The sequence below is a fragment of the Aptenodytes patagonicus genome, chromosome 4 (genome assembly GCF_965638725.1).
Source record: "Aptenodytes patagonicus chromosome 4, bAptPat1.pri.cur, whole genome shotgun sequence".
Taxonomy (NCBI): Eukaryota; Metazoa; Chordata; class Aves; order Sphenisciformes; family Spheniscidae; genus Aptenodytes; species Aptenodytes patagonicus.
The window spans coordinates 53,052,974-53,075,288 of record NC_134952.1 but is presented as its reverse complement, the minus strand read 5'-3'; the positions used below and the strand labels follow the sequence as shown (position 1 = coordinate 53,075,288).

Sequence of the window (22,315 nt, the reverse complement as noted above, 5' to 3'; positions counted from 1 at the left end):
AATCTTACCAGATCCTCAGACCAGCCAAAGAGTAGTAATTAAATCATAACATTCATAACAGTCAAACAGTCAGATGCCAGTGTGGACTGTTTGATGTGAATTAATATTCTTATTACCAATTAGCACTCCCATGGTTTTCGGTACACAGCCTGCAGTATCATGTTCACTGCCCTATTCTTATGTATTCTGGCATCTAGAACATTTGCAAGTACTAATATTTTGCACATCTACCATGGCTGCCTTTTGAGAACCTGAAAAGCACTTCAAAGGATTAATAAAATTAGTCTCACTATGCCACTAAAAAGAATACATGTACTCTGGCAGTTCTGCAGATAGAATTTAAATCACCTACGCTATCTCCCCACGGAAAGATATGCAGCTTCTGGGACAGAAGCCCCGCATCCTCCAATTTTCACTTTCGTACCTTAAACCCAAGGCCATCTTTCCCTATAAATAAACTACTAAAATAGCACAAGGCTTGCACTATTTGCAATTTAAACACATTTTTGTAAACCACAAATGCAAATTTCCACCCTTGCAATCTTCTCCCTTTTGTCCACCCAGAAGGAGGAAGAAAAATCCAGTGCTACTTTTGAAAAGTCACAGGTAAACGCAGTCCTTTCTTCTTCGGAGGCACTCGATAAGAACCTTTGATTGACATTTGATTTACTTCCTTCCCCTTTTCCTTTATTGCCCTTTTCTCTCATGAAACAAAGGAGAAAAAGAGGATGAGTAGGCTGCTGTCATCAAGAGCTACACAGATGCAGCTCTGAACAAGAGCAGGTGTAATTTAAAAAAAAAAAAAAAGCTTAGGAATTGACAGCATGTTTACAGTAAGTATTTCTGTAAGAAATATATACCTGTATCTGTGGGTGGGTATATATCAGGGCAAAATCGGTTCCCAAGTGAGCCTGCCAGTAAACTTTATAGTAAAACAAACTTTATATTAAACTTCCTAAAAACTCCATAAAGAAGTCTGAAGGGCCTTTAACTCACACAACCCAGAAGGCTCTGCTAGGATTAAAACAAGAACATGTAACTTCTCAAGTAGAGAAAACTTTTGAGTTTTCTAGGGAGAACTGAGCAAAAACCAGTCGCCTCTCAGCTGCCCCCGTGCCATGGGAGATATCTTCACTGCTTTGCTGGCCTGGCTTGAGCAGCCCTGCTCACCACCCACAGTGAGCTTTGCTCTGGGGCTGGGGGCCCAAGACTGCCTGTGGGGACCAGCTGGCCAGCCTCACTACAGTAACCTGGGCTCCCCGCGCAGCCCCCAGATCCCTGCTGCCTCCCTCATCTGCCCCTGGAGAAAGGAGGAGGAGGCTCCTGGCGCTGGTGCGGGCTGGCTAGCTCTCCCAAAGGCACCAGTGACCTCCCCCTGCCTCCAGGATGGGCCTTTCTCAAAAGCAGAATAATGCTTGTTTGTTTATATGGACTTTATAAGGACTTTGGTAAAAATTGTTCTGTTTTCTTGAGCAGAAAAGCATCAGTCATCTCACACAACACTCCACTACCTCCTACACTTGATTATTAAATTGGATTTGCTTGGTGACAGTGGTGCAAAGCCGAACTCTCACTGCCTAGTCCAGTCCTGCCACCCATAACACTTCTCGGGTAAGTCTCCTGGGGCCTCTCTTTACGTACTGAAGTCCCACTGTCAGAGAAACTGTCCTCATTCCTGGCATCTTTGATCTCCATTGGTTATCCTTCCAGAGGGAGCACATTCTAGTCGAAGCTGGATGCTTAGGTGTTCTTGACCAGACCAGATCGTTGTCACCTACAAAGTTACTGAAAGTTGTTTCATTCAGATAATTTTGCTCTAGCTTGTCACACAAGGAAAAAGAAAGTTTTGTTTGACTAATAATATAAAATACTGTCACTTACTGCAAGTCACTTGTCTTGGGCTTACAGTTCAATTAATAGTTTATTGGAATGAGCAGGTCCTGTGCCAAGAGACAAGGTCCTGCCCTTTCCTCAACCCCAGCTCATTTCCCACCTGTATGCAAGCAAGTAGAGTCAAATTAAAATGGGGATCTCGCGTACAAATAGGTGTGATGGCAGAAGAGAAGGGAGGCTGCAATTGTGACTGCTTCTTCTGGCAGCTTGAGATTATACCAAGTTTGAAAAGAGATTAAGCCAGAGGAGCACCAAGTGGCAAAGTGGAAGATCACAAGATTCGGATCTTCTGTCACTGACAAACTGTTTAAGTCACTTCTTCACAGCTCCATAGTGTAGTTTTCCCTTTTGTTTTGTTACTTTAAATTAGAAACTTTTCAAAATCCCCCCTCCTTCCCCCAATTGAAGAATAATAATCTACTTGCTAATGAAAAAAAACAGGGAAGTCCACACCTCCTGGAAGGTTTATGACCTTGAGAAAGCCACCCAACAACTCCATGCCTGGGCAACAGAGCATGGCAGACCTGCCAATCTGTGCTATATATACATTGTTGCAGTAACTTTTTTTTTAAGAAACACTCTTAAGAATTTCACGCATATAATAAAGATTGACAAGCATACGATTCATTCTGTAGGTCATCTGCTACACAGATGTATTCTACATTCCTTCTCTGAACAACTTTTTTTGGTTAAAACAAGGTCATTTTGGATTACCATTATCAAGTCTTCTCATTTCAAATTATAGTGCACGGTATCGATCCCTGATCTTCACATTTATTTATGCTTTCACAGTGTTTTTCACACAACTCTGAAATACAACGAAGAAAGCAGCCATATTCCACCTCTGTGAGAAAACAGCACAGGTCTTTTACAAAACTGTGGATCCTTGCTCACGTTCCAAGCATCCACGGTTGAATAGAGCTCAGCAGAGAATCACACAGCTCAGAACATCGCAAAACGTGCCTAAATCTGTTACATGCATGAAGTTTAGAAAAGTGACTTCAAGTTTAATAATCATAGCCTAATAATTATTTAAATAAGCTCTAGCCTAATAATATATGTTGATTTGATTCACGGATGCAAGAGATCTGTTGCCCTAAAATTATGTATTTTTACTTTTCCCAGATAATTCTTGTTTGTCTGCAATTCATTGGATACAGACTTCTTCCAGTCCCCTGACAAGAAAAGTAAAGTAGCAAGTTAAACCAAATAGGACTACAAGGCATGCAAAAGACAAATCAGAAATGAATTTTTATCTAATGCCTGATCGAGTATCACGTTAGCTAATATGACTTGACGATATGTCCTTTCTCCTAGTGATCATATACTCTGCCCATCTTAATGTGTCTATTAGCTTTTCTCAGCTTATAGGCTTGTTCTTATAATGCTCCCATCTGGCATATAAATAAGAGTTGACACTCCTAAAAAAAATACACAGGAAATTATGCAGATATATTAATGCTTGCTGTATCCTTCTTCAGATGAGGAATTAAATAGTTAACAATACGGACTTTTAAATTGAATTTTAAAATATCAGTGGGCGTCCTCAGTTGACTCTTCATAGTGAGATGATAGCTGTCTTACAAAAAATATTATCCCTACAAGTATATAATTTTGCTAAGGCTGTAACATTGTCATATTCCTAGGTAACTGACTAGGGTTTTGTACCTTTTTAAAGCTCTTTTGTAGTAATTTTATCTATCAGACTTTTATTCAGTGCTTTTAAATAATTTCACAGCTAGAGTTGCAGCTTAAATAAATGACAGTAATTTCTGTAAGGTGTTTCTTTGAAGTATGTTGTGTTACTGCTGTTTTGTTTATACCACCATGATACCTGTAAATACTAATTTTTATGCCAAATGGTTTTAATATCAGAAATGGCTATCACAATTTGTCAAGAGCACTGAGCGTGTTCCTTTTTGCTGAACAATAGCATAACAAGTGGAGTTGAAACTTCTCTGCAGGAGACTCCTAATAACACCACTGGGGACAAGGCTACACTGCGGCCAAGAAAATCACAGTAAGAAATACAATCGGCTCTCCATAAAAATCCCAACGAGGCCCAGATGTTACTTTTAAAAATTTAATTGCCCAAAGAGCCAATCTACAAGAAGCTGGTATGACACAGTAAAATCTCGTAAGGTGCTCGCACTTTTCATGACATCTTTTTTCCAATGGCACAAAAGGAATCCTCCCCTCTATGCATACTAGCAGTGTTTCTCTCTCATCATATACTGCGTAAGCATTTCTATTTAAAAACAGGATTATCATCAACTGTCACATCACAGACTGTATTTGAACCCTTTTTTAGGTAAAACATTTATAGAGGAGAGATTTGCTGGTGTTAGCCATGTGGTGTTTTGTGCAATAATTTTGTTCTGTTAGTTGATATCACAGAGACAAAACCAAGTCGAGAGGGTGAAATTATGAACATGCTGTTATTTAAGATGAGACGGGGGAAAAAAAACCCAGATGGAAAGAGGCACCTGATAAACTGAACTCATGCAGGGCAAAGAAAGATGGCTTCTGTTGAAAGATGGCTTCTGTTGATTTAACCTAACAATTGGCGAATTCCACTAAACATCTTGGTTGTAAACATTTTGGTTATGCTGCCACATGCTCGGTTTTGCTCAACAGTCTAATGCTCCATTAGTCACAGCATGACAGAGTCAGGGGTTTTTTTTCACCCCCATAACACCCATATACCAAGGAATGAAGATGTTACTTGATTCATTTAAAGAAAACTTACTTCCTTAACCCGAAGGACTCATAGCTAACTTCCTTTAATCATTCTTAAGCCTAAGCTGATCCTATGAAAACTACGTCTCAACCACAAAAGAAAAAAAAATTGCTGATAACAGGCCGGTATGGCTGAAGAATAGCACAGCACAGCTTATGTATATTGTATATCTGAGGGGATATCTTTCCAGTTGAACCCTTTGATGAATTTCCCTGGCAGCACTCTTAAGTTTTGTAATGTAGAAAAGTCAGGTTAGAAGTATCTCTTCTACATTAATTTGCCTTCAGACTAATTTAATGCAGGTACAAAGTACAACATTAGTCACATTGATTAGGGTGGTATTTTTAATTACTGCTTCAGTCACTGGTCCAAACTATAGGTCAGTGGTGTCCCATAGTGCACATACTATGCTTTGGAAGGGACCTGGGGAGGCATCATTCCTTTGTTACGCAGAAGTGGCATGGTCCATCTGATATTATCTGACATACATCCATCTGTCCATCCATTCACCCATCCATCCACCCATCTTGAATTGGACACCTTTGGAACAACCGACTGCCCAGAAACACTACAACTGCAGGGCTTGGACTCACTTTGGCTCTTGCTGTGTGAAATAACAAGCCCCAAACTCCTGGCCTGCAAGAGCCTACAGAATCACCATACCGAGCTCTTCAAACACATAGAGCAAGCGCTTCGTTTGATTCTGATCTTTTGTTTGACTAAAGTCACATCACTGTTTCTTGACTACTCGTTCCTCTGCCATTAGGCTCGCTCTGACATTAAATGTTACCTTTGTTTGCAGTCATCTTTCTGACTTTTCTCCTGACAAATCACCTACAGTCAGAGGGATACAAGCACCTGACAAAGTGATCAGCTGCACTCCCGTTCACAACATCATGTTTAGTTATATTTTTCAGCCTGCCAATACAGCCTGAAGGGATGAAGCTGCTGCAATTGGACAGTCAAATAGCAACCTCTTAGATACATCACAAAAGAACATTTGATGCACTTTAAATCATAATCATAAGCCAATTTAACTTAATCTGTTCCCTGGTGAGGCATGCACTTGCTTAGGTTCCGTTAATTTTGCCTTTTTGGACCCTTCTGGGAATACTCTTTTAAGCTAACTGTATCACAAAGCTTGCCTGCACTGTGCTTTGAATGATTAATGGAGGTGTGCAAGACATTCCTACAAACAGGTGAGCAATTATGATTTCCACAAACCACAAAAAAAAATTATGAAAATATTAGAGAAGGGATTGAATACAAATGGACACTTACACCTCGTCTCCTTGTGGCAGAAGAGTGACTACATTTTTTTAACAAATGCCTGCTATTTATATTTCCACACTTAAAGCCCTTGGTGTACAGACTCCCACAGGGAAACAACATACAACAGAAAAAAAATGAAACTCACTTCCATATGACATCGGAAAGACTCTGTAGACAGAAAATAATAAAGAACTGTACAAAGGAATATTTAACACTCGACATTTCCCATCAAATAATATAATGCAAACTTGAAAAATAGTTTTTTCAAGCTATCTTTTCATTCCTATAAGCGAAGAATTTTTGGTATTATACAGAGAACTGATGCATCACACAGTACCAATTACTTCTCTGTTTAATGCTATATTGAATTGAAAGTTATCTTAAAATATAGTAAATATTCCTCAGATACCACTTCGTTATTTAAAGAAAAATTATCATTTCCTACACGACTGTGAATGGGGAGATCTGTTTGCAGAGCGGGCTTGACTCCCCAGTTTGGGTAGCAAAGGAGTTGCAGAATTCTTGTTTTGAATGGGAAGATTACCCCTCTGAGTAAGACACAGGTCGGTGAGGAATAACTAACAGCTGGAAACTGAAACCAGGAAAAGCAGAATCAGTTCCCCTGTCTGAGACCAGGACAGCATGCAGTGTCACCAATACAGTGGAAATACCTCAAGCCTCTTTCTGTGAAAGGAAGATGACAACACCTCTTCATCCTATAGGAGTGTTATTAGTGTTTGCCAAGAGCCTCGGCACCTCAGAATTCATTTTTATGATGATCAGTCCCCTCAAATTTGCATGCTGAAGACATCTAGATGATACATGAGTAGCATTTATATGATAGCAGTATTGATATATAAAAAAATGACAGCTTCATAACATTTGTTAATTTTTCCCCAATTAATTTCATTTACTCTATGGACCTCTTTCTGTCTAAGAGGTGCATACCGCTTTATAAAATAGATTAAACTCAATAATAATGTTTTAATTTATGGACAGATAATTCTGCATGTTTTTTTCTTGTCATGATAAGGAATTATCATTTTGCTAACAAATTTGCATTCACCCTCACGCATCACTAAGGATAATTATGGAAATCAGACGAAAAGTACTGGAATCAACCATTCCGTGGTTGTAGAGGGAGAGAGGATAAAGATATTCAAAAGAGGAGACTGAAGCAAAAGGCTTAAAGGACTAATAACTTAAAGGCCTGTATATGTTATTAATTCAAAATGTTTATAAGCATGGCAATAAACAGCAAATATACAAACTTGCAATTGAAGGAGTGTCCTCAAGAATATAGCAAAGCATAAAGCAAAATAATGAAGGTACCGAGAAGCCACAAGTACCGTTCTGGTCATTTCTAATTATGACAAATACCTCACTATCACAGCTAAAGGCTTTGCTGCTTATAACTAGGGGTGGGCAAATGAGGTGGCTTAAGATCTGCTTGTTTTGTGCTTGTGCAGAGCAGGAGAATGTCTGAAATGTTTGACATTTCCATGGGACAGGAAAACTGTTTCTCATCCAAATTTAATTCTCTATCAATATGACAACTAGAATTCAGGTGGTCAGGTTCGACAAACTCCTTTCCTTTCCACAAAATGCCTCCTCTTAGTGCTGCTCAGTGAGCAGAGCACGCTGTGGACAGAGCAGCGAAGGCACATCCAGAACTGCTTGCAGAAAGATGCTGGCCTATTGAGCTTGCAAATACAGGAACACTTATTTTATGTCCAAAGAGATTGAAAATTTGATCAAAGAAAACTGACCTATAGCAATCCAAACAATCACGCAGAAACAATAGCAAGTCAACATTATATTCCTAGTTCCCCCCTCAAACAGTATCCTAACTTCATCCTGCTTCACAGTTGCGATACCAGCATGAAAACAGTATTTAGTATCTTCAAAATTTTTCTCTCATAGAACAAAAAAATTGGTAACGTGTGTGTGTGTGTGTAAAACTCCTAAATTCTTTAACACTGGCATGCCAAATTAACTACTTTATTTTAAACGTTCACTTTTCTTCCTATTTATCTTTTTCATGTTTTTATTGCATCTATTTTTATAAGATACATAATTATACCCTGCAGATTTTCAGTCAGTGCATGTTTCCAGGGCATTTTAAATTTGATGCAGACACAGCAGCCTGTGAAAGAGGTGAGGCTTCAGATATTTTAGTGAAAGGTAAACAAAAAACTTCAGCAATAGTATTTGTTTGACATTGCTTGTAAAAACTTGATATTTAATTGGCCTTGAAAACAACTCTTTATTCCTCAGATCCAATCTTCCCTTTGTTCAGTTTTAGATACACCAATTTTTTTCCTGACCCTTACTTCTATTTACTGATTTATTGAAATAAACTGGCTATTTACACATCTTGTTAGAAGCACCAGAAACAAAGATTTGCTCTGTACAGTCATGTGGAGCATTATGTGCTTCTCCCTTTCACATAAATATGAAACTTCACTCTGTTTTGGAAGGATCCTGCTACGTGGAGGGAAAAAATCAATTATGCTCATTCAGTCCTTTCTTGGTTACGGAAGACATCCAGAAATGGAACAATTACAGCAAATGGTAACGTTGATTTCAAGTGACGGACATAGTCAGACACCAGAGGAACAGAACCATTAGGGGATGAAAAACCTTCTCTAAGGTGCCTTTAATCAAATTATGATTGGGACTATACAAACTGCTGAGAGTAAGTTCTACAAGAGTAAAGAACTGACTGGGAGGGACAGGAGGTCCCCATCATTCCCAATTCCTAACAAAGAGCAACCGTGCTGCCGACAGTGATGAGCTTTATTATCTGCTATCTAGGAACTGAACTGAACTACTCAGCGTCAATGGAAAAGGATTCCTCCCATCCCTTTTCAAATCCTCGGTTCTGTACTTAAGGATACCTATCCATTCATTGTTCGTATATCCTGATCCACGATGCCCTTGCTAATCTTAATCCCATCAAAACCTACAATTATTTGGACATAAATGTTCATTGTTCTCTCACAGATCAAAAACTGTTAGGAATTAACTACAAAGCCAGATCCTGTGAAGTGAAATGATCATTTTATCACAAAGGAAAGCTGCCTTTCATGAGAACAAACAAACACCGCGTTTTACAGATACGGATCTGGGAATCAGGCGCGTCCACAATCTGTCATGTAGCTAAGGAGAACTTTTTTCCACTATGCCCTCATTAGCCTTAATTTAATCTTTTCGAACTCCTGTTTAAAATGCTAAAATCTATCACAAGGCTACCCATAACAGTGTACAGCTCTTCCCCTCATAGCTGTGTAAGTTTAAAACACTTAGAAAACATTATCCAAATTAAAACTGTGTTATTCCTTCTCATCTATAGCATTCATCCTTGCTTGAAGATATCAAATCTAAGAGAAAAAAAGAAATTTCTTCCTCAGTTCATGTATTCCCTGTGAATTTCTGTCAGGCGATCTGCTGAATATTTTGCTCATTATTCACCTTGTCAGAATCAAATGACTAAGTCTTTTTAAGGGCCTTTTTTTCCCCCTCCCATTATCAACTCTTTCAACCATGAAGGCAGTGCTCTTTTTTCTTTTGCCCTTCTTTTTTTTTTAAAACGGCAATTTGTAAGTGCATCATCTCCACCTCTTTTTATTCAAAAAAGTGTTTAAAAGTGTACTACAGTATCTAAAAGTTATAATATTTTTGAAAAAGTGTCACAGTTATCTGTAAACTACTTGAAATAGGAATAGCGTTTTCCCATACATGTTCCCCGTGACAACAATGCAACATACCTACAGCCTAGAGACTGTAGCTTTTCGACATTTTAAAAAGGAATAAGTGACCGACACTTTCCACTGTCTCCCTCCCCAAAACCTTTCAGGGCTCTCATTAATCTCTGATAAATGAAGAAGCCTGAACAAAGATTTATCCTACACATGCGATGAGACATAACTTTCCTGGACCACTATTAAGAGCCAGTTCATTCAGCCACATTTAAGAACCCTTCAATAAACAGATAAAAATCTTCTTTTACTTGTCCCATTTTTTAAAAATTTGTGGAAAACAGGCAAAAGACATCTTGATGATTCCTGAACAAATGATGAGGCTTGAAAAGGTCACTTTAAACGTGCAAATATATTTCACTACCAATCATGAGCGTACTGAACTGCACTGGAAGCAAGGAAAAGGGCAGAGAGTAAATGAAATGCAGATGCTATGGCTTAAAATCAGGGTACATCACACCTTTCAGAAATGAGAAACTTACCCCAACAATACAATAACCATGTTATTTAGGATGAGAGGAAATGGCCTCAAGTTGCGCCAGGGGAGGTTTAGATTGGATGTAAGGAAAAATTTCTTTACTGAAAGAGTGGTGAAACATTGGAACAGGCTGCCCAGGGAAGTGGTGGAGTCCCCATCCCTGGAGGTATTTAAAAGACGTGTAGATGTGGCACTTAGGGACATGGTTTAGTGGGTGGTGGTGTTGGGTCGACGGTTGGACTCGATCTTAGAGGTCTTTTCCAACCTCAATGATTCTATGATTCTATGATTCTATGTTACACTTCTAGTATTTAAATACACAAAAATAGCTGTAATGTTATGCAACCATGCACAGGGTTGGTGGGAAGAGGAACAGCATTTGGAAAAGTCCCAACCCAACATTGTAAGTCACCTAGCTCAGCTGTATCACACACTCAAAGGCTCCCCATAAGCCAGTTTCCTCAGCAAAATTAAACAGCCCAGCATAAACATGTGGCTTGCAAGGGAGATTATAACTTACCAAGAGTTATGACCAAGAGTTATGACCAAGGGACAAACTCAAAGGAAAAAAAAAAAAACCACCAGGAATACGACAAAAAACAAACTACAGCAGAGCAGTATTCATCACCTCTCAGTACTTTTCTGCTCTACCAGAGAGGCAGCTGGAGGAAAGGCAGAATATAGCTGGGTTTCTTAAGTGGCACAAGGTATCTGTGTTTCAGCAATTAAATCCTGCTTTTAATTTCAGGTGATTAAGCTTAACAGAATATATCCCACTCTCCTTAATGGCTGTCTAAATTGCTCACCAAAATATCTGTCTCTAAACTCTAGGAGAGCATTAATGAAATCAGTCACTTATTTTTAGTGTCGTACTTTTGAGACATCCAACTTCAAAAGAATTTCAAAATGCCAACCCTGTATTTCCTACAGTAAAGGACTATGTTGGAAAACATGTGGCTGGGTCATTAACATTACTTATTTAGACACTGGGAAAGTTGTTTATATGTGTTTTAATAGAAGAGGCAAGGAACTTTTTAACGGATGTTTTCCATTTGAAAACTTTTATTTGACAAAGCCAAAACTTTTTTTCAAAAATATGTTAAGTTTCCATGCAAGTGTCTTTCAGAGGTTTTCTGGTTGGGAAATGCAATCACTGGCCAGAAAAAGAGAGTGAGAGACCACCTGCTACTGTGAGAATACTCATCTGAGATGTAGGAGACCCATCTTCAAGTCCCCAGTTTGTTTAATTTATGCTAGGAAGAAAACATCTATTATTCTAACACATACTGGAAACCAAATCATTATTATTATTAAATAAATTCTTGCATTGCAAACAGTCCTACATTTTAATTATATTGCATGAAATTTATGAAACCACTCCAATTTTATCTCATTTACAATACAACCACAAAAAATACTCTTGGGTTGGAATGGTCTATACGGATTCACATTTTCACCTCTAAAATAATTGATGGGGTTAAAATGGTCAGTACAGATTTACATTTTCACTTCTACAGTAATCGATGCCTCTGACATAATCCACGGCATCCATGAACTGAAGGCACATGTCACGGTAGTCAATGGGCACTGCGCCATTGATTTAAACAGAATTTAACTCTGAACCCTTTGGAATACTTTTGCTCACTAAAAGAATGTTCATCATATTTTCCAAATGCCAATGTCCTGCCCCAGATTTACTTATGACTATCGGTCCCTAGCCAAGGGAAATTAGGAGGATTTACTATCTGTATTGAGATGATTAGGACGAAGAACTTTAAGTGCTCTTACTGGGGATATCAGGATCCCCACGTGGGGCTTCAAGAAAATCCTTTTTCATAGTCTTAGTGATAACATGTTTTCAGCAACCTGTAATGCTACAAGTTTTATGACTTTTTAATCTTAGATACAGAGTACTCAGCAGGAAAAACTTACCCTGTACATACGTATCAGAATTCATTGTGTGATCATGTGTCTGCCTGAGGGAAGGAACCTGAATGAACCTAATATTTACCCTTGTAGTACTAATTATATTAATTTTTAAGTTATGCTGGAAACCCTGTTAACTGAAAAAAAGTAATGATGATCCTTCTGCATACCTTTGGTTGAAGCATCATCTGTGTTTCTGGTTGCTTTTGGAGATTTTAGAAGACAGACATTAATCCTTTTTCTGTATATGGCTTGCTGAGAAAATAACTGAATTTATAGTATTAAAAGCACCAATTTTGCATAAGCCAATGGCTTGCAATTTTGAAATATTGAACTCACTCTCACTCTATGAAGAAAGTTTCAATAAATTAAGGAAAACATACTAAAAGAAGAGAAAATGCATGTTCCCAAAATTTGGGAAAGGCAGGCAGTTATGATCAAGGCATAGAGGCAGAAAGAAATCAGGCAATACAGGCGTAGTTCCCAGTCTTACTCCTGATTCTTTCAGTAATTGTATCAGTGACACCAGGAAATATTGTACCTACACTCCGTGCAATTAAAAATTAAAAAAAAAGGAAAAGAAAAACCTAAATCTTGTAAAATGTCTTTGTACCAGGACAACTGTACTTCTGAGCTCATACAAGTTTTCTTGAATGATCCCGCACTTTGGGTGTTAGGGCCTTCAGCTACTACCTCTCTTGAAGTATTTTGTTCTCAGACCAAACTTTGAGCTGCAAGCCCTGAAGGAAATGGTAACCTCAGGAAGTACCATCTTGTGTACAGAATGTATAAATATTTGTCTGTCTTCTCCATACATGAAGCCTGGCAGGTATACATTACCCACAGGCACTCAAGACCACTTTTGTCTGGGTGATAAATTCTTCCTTAACTATAAACCAGTCATTCAGAAAAGAATATCCATTGAGGGGTTCTTGATGTTCACTCTCTTCTACAGCCTAGTTTTTAACACTTCATTACACTTAGATTGGTTAATTAGTGCCACTAACCAAACAAGGATGGAGACCCAACCCTGGAGGCAGTCTTTTGTCCTGGTCTTTACTCCGCCTTGGGAGACTGCTTATTTAATCTATTTGTTTCTTCTTGCTCACCCAATTTCCCCTAAGAGAGCTAAATCCAACACTTTCCTGCAGGGAAGTCTAATAACCCGAAATAGCTAAGCAGTAACATTACCTGAATGATTAACTCACATACAATATTCCTAAAATTGTATAGCAGTATTTTTAGGTTATACAATAGCTCCATTGTCTTCTGTACCTCCTCCTTTCAAAACCTGCAGGAAGAGGTAGATATTTCTGGTTCCATGGCATACCGGACAACGTGTTCAATGGATACATACAAAGTACATAAAGATGTGTTCAAATTTGACCATAAACATAGTGCATTTTCAACAAGAGCAAGAAGTCGGAATCAATGGCAGACACAGAGAGCACGCCGGGAGAGAGACAACTTGTTTCCCAGAATCAGTTTACAGGCCAGAATAAACTAAGACCTGAAAGAGATTACTAGGTCAGGGGAAAACTGGGCAAGTATATTTTTTTTTTCCTTCCATTAAGCTCTGTTTTGATGATGTTATTCTTTGTCACTCCATTTCACATCAGTCAAAGCTTAGGAGGAGGATTTCACAGCCCATTTCACATCAGTCAAAGCTTAGGAGGAGGATTTCACAGCCCCATCCACACCCTGCTGGATGAGCTGATGCAAATATCACTGATGAAACAGGTGATGTGGTTCTACTCAGACAGACTTGCTGGCATAGCCCTGTTCTTTAGGAAAAGTGTGCACAGAGCTACTGAGAAATGGGAATAGAGAGTGAATAGATGCACAGATGCTTCTCTGCAACAGGACCCGTAATACCTGCTTCTCACCCCTACCTTCAGAATAAATTCAGTGCTTTTGCAGATCTCATACACTACGACGATAAAGCCTGCAAAACAAATCAGATGTATAAGTCTTTTCTCAGAAATTACAAAATTGAAGGCTTTCATCAAAGGCAGAAAGCCGCTGTATGACCTGACTTTTGAAAGTCTGTGCTACACCAGTAAGACATAAGGAGTCATAGAGAAAGCGAATACTGATACAGGAAATAAAAGTAAAGAGTGGGAGGAATCGATTAAACCACTGAAGAATGATGAACGACTGGTTTAAAATAACCTGGAGATTGAGGGGGCAGATTAGGAGAGGTGGGGTTGAGTGAGTCATACTTCTATAACTCTATTCACTTTGGTAGAAATACCAAAAATATTTCTGTAACAAAGAAAAAACACAGAGGCTTCAGAGCTTACATGCTGCTCAGTGGAAGCAGAAATTCAGGTGGAGCGTGGAATGAGAGGGACAAGAGCTAATGAGGCCTCCAACCCATGAAAGAGGACGACCGAACCCTAACCTGTATCTGTCCATGGGTCATAATGTGTATGTGATTATATCAGAGTCCGTTCTGAAAACAAAAAGAAACAATACATTAAAATGGTCTTATTCAAAGAAGTGCCAGCAAATACTTAAAATATTGGAAATAGTGCATTTAAGGAAGAGAGGGTAAATAGGCTGGCTGTGTGTCAACTAGCATAAGAAGCTTTTTTGAAGTATAGGCCAAATTTGTTGTCATCGTTGCTGACTAAGTTAGGACAAGACCTCATTCTTCATCTAGATAGGTAAAGTCACACTCTCAAAGATAAGTTGCCTTGGCTAACCAGCGATCATTATTGTGACTGTCATATTGATTATTCCAAACTTCTGCAGTAAAAATATTAATCTGATTATTGACCAGATGGAAAATTTATCTCTTGTTGAAGTTGTATGCACAAATGTCATGAGCTGCCAGAGAGTCATGCCCATTAGTGACTGCAAAGATCTGCGTTTACAGAAGCCTGTAGAGCTGCAGGATGAGTGGCAGAACTATTGGTATAGTCCTAATTTAGTATAGATCTATACCTTATTAGACCTACAGCAGTGGTAACACTGCTAAGAACTGTTAGCTTTTGCTACTTGTGCTGGCATTTCCATTTCTTACTCGGGGAATTAGCATCAAGAGTATTAATTACAGAAGTCAGAACACAGTAAGATAATAAATGCTGAAGGAAAATTCTCAGCTCCCTCAAAGCAGAAAGGAAAGAATGTAAGGATTTTTCTCTTATGTTTAATGCCAATTAGTAAAGCATGGTTGAGATTAATCATGGAATTGAAATACAATTAAACACTGCTATAATTACTGTTATGGTTACTATTTACAACTTGGTTGTGGCTAATAACCAGCGAGACTGGTGCTCATTATAACAGATGATGTATAATTAGGTAATATTAGATATCTTATGTACTAAACGGCTGTCATAGATCTCTTCTTAAAAGTGCCTGTCACTATATTTTAGAATAATTTAAAAAATAATAAAATACTGTTATAATAAAGCACAGTATAATGAATAGGAGAAAGGAACAGGTTCTAAAAAATGGATGAGACATTGCTTGGTAAATTGACCTGTCAGAAATAGCCCCTCCTTCACTGATATTATAAATGAAAGGCAAGATTATTGTTAATTACAGTTTATGAGCATAGACTTAAGTAGTCAAAATTAAAAGTCACCCACATTTGAGCCAGGTACAGATTTGCTATTATAACGCAGAATAACATTTGAGTTAAGGTTGCATGAGAAATACCAGTCTGCTTTGTTGTATTTCAGATTCTTAATTCTGAAATTTTTCAACTGTGACATAACTTTTTTCCCCAAGATAAGGCTCTAATTCTTCAAGAAATATTATACAGGGACAGAGGGATGTTCAAGAACTTTTGTTCAAAGGAAGATCCTCCCTACAGAAAGCTTTAAGTGCAAAACCACCAACAAAGAAGATGTTCTTTTGTGAGAGAAGAAATAAACTTTTCCCATAATACAGGAAAAGATCTTGCTTTTTTAAATAGCTTTAACCATGGGAAACAGAAGAAGATTGAAAGCTGGAATTTGACATAAAAATAACCCTCACTAAAAAGAAATGCCTATGAGTGTTTTATCAAAAATTGGTTCAGAAAAGCTTTTCAAAAGTGCACTGTCTGCATACATGTCCGAACAGGATTTTTTCTAAGCTTTTAAAGAGCATGGTGAGAGAAGACTGCTCCGAACACGTGTGTCGCTACCTGCACAGGGAGAAGGAAACCCGAAGCCACACAAAAAATTGGTTGTACTTCTGGCTACTGTGCAAAGTTGCTCTTTCCTCAAGCAAAACCAAATTCCATTGCTACTTCACTATTTACAACAGTTATGGAGCAAAGGTTGCTGAATGGCATTAATGGTACGTTTACGTTTTCATTTTCTCAGGGCTGCTTTTAGGATTAAATAGCACTGGAGTTGGCCACGCTTATTTCTTACTCAATTGTTTTCTATTCCTTTTGCTAGGTATCCCTGACACTCTTTTAAAGGTACTGTCTTAACATAAATAAAGCATAATGATTCCATTAAAATAATGGTATACAATGGACCCAGGTGGAGTATCTCTTGCTGTACTGGAAAAGACTTTCCTCCAAATATTCCTGAGTATGGTCTCACATGATTTCGATCTTTCCGGCAGTGCCGCATGTCACAGCATGCGCAATATATTGTGAAAATGGTAGCAGAGTTCAGTGTTACCAGAGCTGAGATGCAACATGCAAGCACTCCCATGGGAATCTTGCTTCCGACTTTCCTTAGATTAAATTCAAAATCTTAAAATGTTTTTGAACAAGCTTAGGTTCTCTTTCATATTATAGAGCACATATCCTGTGGGATCAAAAATGACAGGCATCTGCTTTGGTGAAGTTAGATATAATAAGAGTATGATGACAGGATTTGCATTCTTTCTTTATGCAGAAATGCAGACTTTCTTTTGAAGATGAACTGACAATATCCAAGAAAGGACAGTTCTCTTTCTTGGTATAAAAACAGGTGCGATTGAGAACAGGGGCTTGGTTTCATTTCACAGTCTAATATAAAAGCTCATTAGCTCAGGGATCTTCAGCTATCCCAAAGAGATGCAGCGTTTTTACCGCCCTGCTTCGTTACAACTGTGTTTTCAGAACCACAGAATGGAATTTCTTTTTCAATCTTCATTTCTACAGCAAGGAGGTGGGAAAGGTTATTATCATGTTGCTAAGGGAAATGTATCATCCCATCATCAAAAGCCAGTATTATAGACTGACAGTATTTGGAGAGGGTTATGGCTTGTAAAACCAGTCATTCACATTACTACTGGAACAGTATTGATCTCTCTCTTGGAGTGAGTCAGGGAGAAATAACAGAAACTGTTACATTTTATATTACTTTTATTTCTACTTAAGGGCATTGGCTGTGAGATGTATTTGACTTTTTCCTGGTCTGGCTTCCATTTTACTTGAATTCCAAAGGAAAATGTTTGCTGTTCTGAAAACTGACTGAAAATGAAAGATTAAATAATGCTTCTTGCCCTTTTTTTCCAGTTTCTTGTACCATTTTCTACTATTAAATATAAAGGAAGGAGACTTTTAATATGAATACCTTCATTTTTTTATTAGAGCAACTATTCCACTTCAAAGAAGTCATTTGCAACCCATTTTGAGCTATACAAGCACCATTTCCTTTAAAAATAAATAAAGGCACTACAGTGTATTTGTCAGAGTGCTCCTGATGCAAACAGAGCAGTGTTTCCTTACTTCAGCTGAGAATTTAAAAGCATGAGAGTTTATTGTAACTATTTCAAGTTAGATTTTCTTACCTCTTACACCTTTATCTGAGCTGAGCAGCCCATTTCTTTGTATGTGATGTATCTTAGTGGTTTCCCAGGCACAGGGAGAAACAATAACTACTGAATCTGTCTTATAATGTTGAGTAGACTTCAACGTGCATTTAATGTGGCTTCCCAAGGAAAAAAGACTTGTGTGCTCTAGTATCTTGGTACAACATTGCTCAATTTCAGCCAAATCTGATCAAGAGCTAGGGGTCTTGAAAACATTAAATCCCAAAAGAGGAATGAGAATCGGTGAATAGCTGACCACAGATATCCCATCTGTACCTCCACTGATGAAACCCCCAAGCAAGCACAGTCCTTAACTGTCCTTAACACAGTTCTAGTAACAGGAATCAGCTGGCTAGCTAGCTGGTTATGAACTGTAGGGTACAACTCTTGCACAGACATACAAAATATGGGAAAAAGAAAAAAAAAACCACCAAGTTTTTTTATGGGGTTGGCCAGGTCTGAAGGAGGCTGGTATTTCCAGCGCTGGAGGCAAGTGCAGGAGAGACGCAAACTTTACATCATCAAACTTCATTAATTCTACTTCCTCAGCCTTAATTCAGCATCATCACAAAGCAACTGAAAACACAAGCCAAGCTACTAATTGTTTTCATACAGTAGGCAGAAACTTACCGGGGAAAGGGGAAATTTTAAAAGGGATGTTCCTGTGAGTGTAACTTTGTCCATAGTGTGACACACGTTTGAGACAATGGTGCTGAAAACCCAGGTTCCCTCTCCCTTGCCTCAGCAAACAACTGGCAAGGCAACCGCTTCGCCTGCAGCCGCAGCACTGCTCTGAATACCTGGGTGGCCTCAGGAGACCTCTTCCAAGAGTCGGGCTCTGCCTAAGGCCATTCTGTGTCCCAGTGCTGGATACCATGAATTCAGGTGAAAAGGTGACATAGGGCCACTTGTTCCTCACAGCTTAAACCTTTCGAAGTTGCAGATATCATCCCATCATTTATTATTAAAATTCACTAAAATGACAGGCCTATGGCTTACATTGGATTTACGCCAAAACTGTTCTTTGACAGATCTTTAATGTCTCCTGTATCTTTGCAGTAACTAATCATTGTTTCATTAAAACATGTATTTGAAATGCAATATAAAGATAAATCTGTTTATGAAAAATGACATACACACACATATACAGGAATGCACATATCAAAATGTATCACCGGCAGATGAGATAGATAAAAACACAGTCTTATAAATAACGGTTTATAGCTCTAGTCTGCTGGAAGAATAAACTTCTCAAAACCGATAACGTTTTATTCTAGGTACTTCTTGAAAACTGCATGGTATTGTGACACATAAGAACGTCTGCTGGTATCAGTAATTTAAAGAAAAGGAAGCAGTAGTAATAGGACTTCAATAGTACGTTAGATAACATGATTAGCTAAAATTCATATACAATATTTATTATGAAATGAATTAACTGTACCTTGAAAAATAATGGCTCCTCAGGAAGAGGGCTAACAGGGAGTGAGGTGGTGCTACTAGCTGGACTCATGTCCGTACTCTGAAAGAAAAGCACACAGGAGTTCACATTTCCAATCAAGTTCTACGGAAATCTTTCTACATTTTGGGAAAAAAAAAGAGCTCAAAAACAACACTGAAAATCCAACAGAATTAGGTTGACAATGCAACTGCAATCTGTACTATATTTACTTTTAATTAGTAAAAGTAAGTATTTCACTAATGGGTAAGTACTTTGCATTTCCTTTATTTTAACTGAACTCCCCATTCAAAGGCTGAAACGTATGCACAAATAAGCAAACATACTGTGTCTACAAAAAAGTAATACAAGAGGATAACTGAGAACACAAAAATTTGTTCATCTAGAACAAGCTATGATATACTTTTTTTTTTTTAAATTTTATTATTTTTTGGATGGCCCAACAGTAAAGTTAAAAGGCAAAATCAACAGGAAAGCAATATATTGCAGGAAAATGTTTGGATCGAAGTTTAAAAAAGGATCACTTTCACATGAGTCAATATATCTTACAAACGAGCACTAATATATGAAAAGAAACAGTGAACAGCAAAGTTAATAATGAAAATAAGTCAGCATACTTCAATGGACCTATCCGGTCAATGCTTGAAAGATTGACTTAAAAACCCATTCTTTTTTAGGTGATATTTCAGTAACCTGTTGGTTAGCATGGTCATTATTTTTACAGATGTGACAGATATGAGAAGAAGTGTGGAAACTCTTAATAATTTGGAATGGTAATAATAATAGAAGAATAAAATCTGGATTTAAAAAAATACACAACCAATACCAAGACTGTTCTGGAGAAAACTAGAATATATAATACTTCTTGGGAATAAGTCCTTAAGTGCTAAAATGAAAAAATCCACCACCACCACCACCAATAAAACAGAAAAGATGTAATGGAGAATATAAAAAAACAAGTTTGCATGGGCCAGAAGTTCATTTCCTTTTTACGCTGTGGCATTGCAATGCAGAATGATTTAATGAATTCAGCTTATGCAATTAACTAATCAGATATCTGGTTTCACATTGCTATGAATCTATTATGACCCCTTCGATAAGCCCAAATTCTGCAAGTGAAAAATACCGCTCCACCCACAAAGTTCTAACAGTTCATTCATCAGAAGATTTTTATGCAGAGATATCATATTTTAGCCAACCAACTAGTACAGGATGAAAACTGAGACAAAATTTTGGGTACGAAATCCCTATGTCAGATCTGAAATAGAGGGCATAGACTTCGAAGTTGACACCTACTGAGAAAATCACTGAGTTTAATCAGATACCTATCAGTTACACCATACCTGAAAGAAAAGACAACAGTTACTTGCTAAATAAAAGGGATGCAAGTAAAGGAGAAAGGAGGGAGCCATGGTAATTATTCCCTAAGAGAAAAGCGAGACAGGTAGTTTATAATCCACGGAACACAGAGAAGTTGTTGAGGAATAAGGGAGATTATAACATGTCAGAAAGCCAATATCTTTGTTGAATCCATCGCTCTGGTATTCAGAAACATTACAAATTTTAACACGGACTCCTGCAGTTGATGATCAAGGAAACGGGCTGATAATATTTACTAAAAGGAAGTGAAACATAGTTCTTTTACATTAAACTCAAAGTGCAGACAAAACTGGAGACGACCTCTGTGAGAACATTCTGTCTCAAAAGCCAACAGTTCAGCTGAGGACAATTTGTCTTTTAATTTACACGGAACAGAAAAAAACCTAAGAGGGAAAAAAATCCAGTAGCTGCTTTCCAAACCAAATCAAGTGCCCTAATTTGCAATTAGAAGTGTGCAGGAAGGCAGTTCAATCTTTTAAGCATTGAAACAGCCTCAGTATGAAAATCTGCAAAGCAGATTGGTACCTGTACGCCACACGAGCCGCAATTTCTTCAGTAATAGCTGGAGTCTAAGAAAGGTCGAACAGCCCTGAGGACACCGAAGTTGCTTTGACAAAACTTGTCAAGGCACATCCACATGATGGCCTCAGAAAAACATCCGCTCTTCTGTGATGACTGGACACGAGCCAGCCCAGGTCTGGATGCCATGCTGATGTGGCACCGTGCCTGAAAGGTTGCTGAGAGGTGGGGTATATTTGTAGAGACACCGTGACTATATAGCTTCTGGACTGCAAATGGTTTGTGTCTGGCCAGATAGGAGCATTGGCAGAAAAGCCTGTGTCTGGCTACAGTTGTCCACGTATACATACCCTCAGTGGCTCCTCCAACAACTTCAGCAATTTTCCTCTCTAAGGAATGCAGAGCAGCTTCTCTGCCAGTGTAAATTAATTAAATCCAGTGGCGCTAACACAGTTTATTATAGTGGAGAATTGAGTGAGACAGTACCAAAAGGGTTGTTTCTTGAGCTATTAAAAAAAAAAAACCTTTCCAAATTAATCACTGCTTTGAGACATGTTGTCAGCTTGCCCTCCTGAAGGGACGTATTAACAATTTCAAACATCACACCTCCCACCTAAATGTACCGTCCACGGGTTATTTGTCATAATCACACTTTGCAGTCTAAAGCTCCCCATACACACAAAAAAGTACCTCTGTGAGGAATTCACCCAACAAGGACTTTTTATCTGATCTTGCCTAAATCAATTCTGTTCTTATAAAAGCAGCACTCACTTTAAGTCTGGCTTAAAGTTGATAGATGTTAGTTATAAATTAACTAGAAGATGCTACACCATTAGGCTATAATCATATCTTATAAGTTGTAGTAGATGTTAAACATAATTTGTACCATAATTACACATATTAGGCAAAATTAGGTAAATTAGGACATGTCCTAATTTTGCAGTACTTTGCTGTGCAACTGTAACATTTTAAAATGTATTTTTGATGCACAGTGATACCACAGCTGGGTTTTGTAGACTGAGCCTTTTCCCTGCGCTGCTGGAAACCTCTGAGTGTTCTGGAGGGCACAGAATGTTGCAAAGCTTTAATGATCTAAATTCCATTTTTGAAATACCTGAATACCAAGCAATTCAAGTATT

The 22,315-nt window shown here is 38.1% G+C and overlaps 1 protein-coding gene across 7 annotated transcripts in view; it reads right to left on the bottom strand.

Annotated features, from left to right (window-relative positions):
* Positions 1-22,315, bottom strand: part of CCSER1 (coiled-coil serine rich protein 1) — a 755,676-nt gene that overhangs the window by 369,006 nt on the left and 364,355 nt on the right. For 5 of the 7 annotated variants that reach the window (XM_076336760.1, XM_076336758.1, XM_076336761.1 and 2 more), the window contains exon 8: positions 19,263-19,340. The exons of the other annotated variants lie outside the window; for them this stretch is intronic. In XM_076336760.1, coding sequence (XP_076192875.1) covers positions 19,263-19,340 — 78 coding nt within the window. The remainder of the gene's footprint in view (positions 1-19,262; positions 19,341-22,315) is intronic. 7 annotated transcript variants of the gene reach the window in all.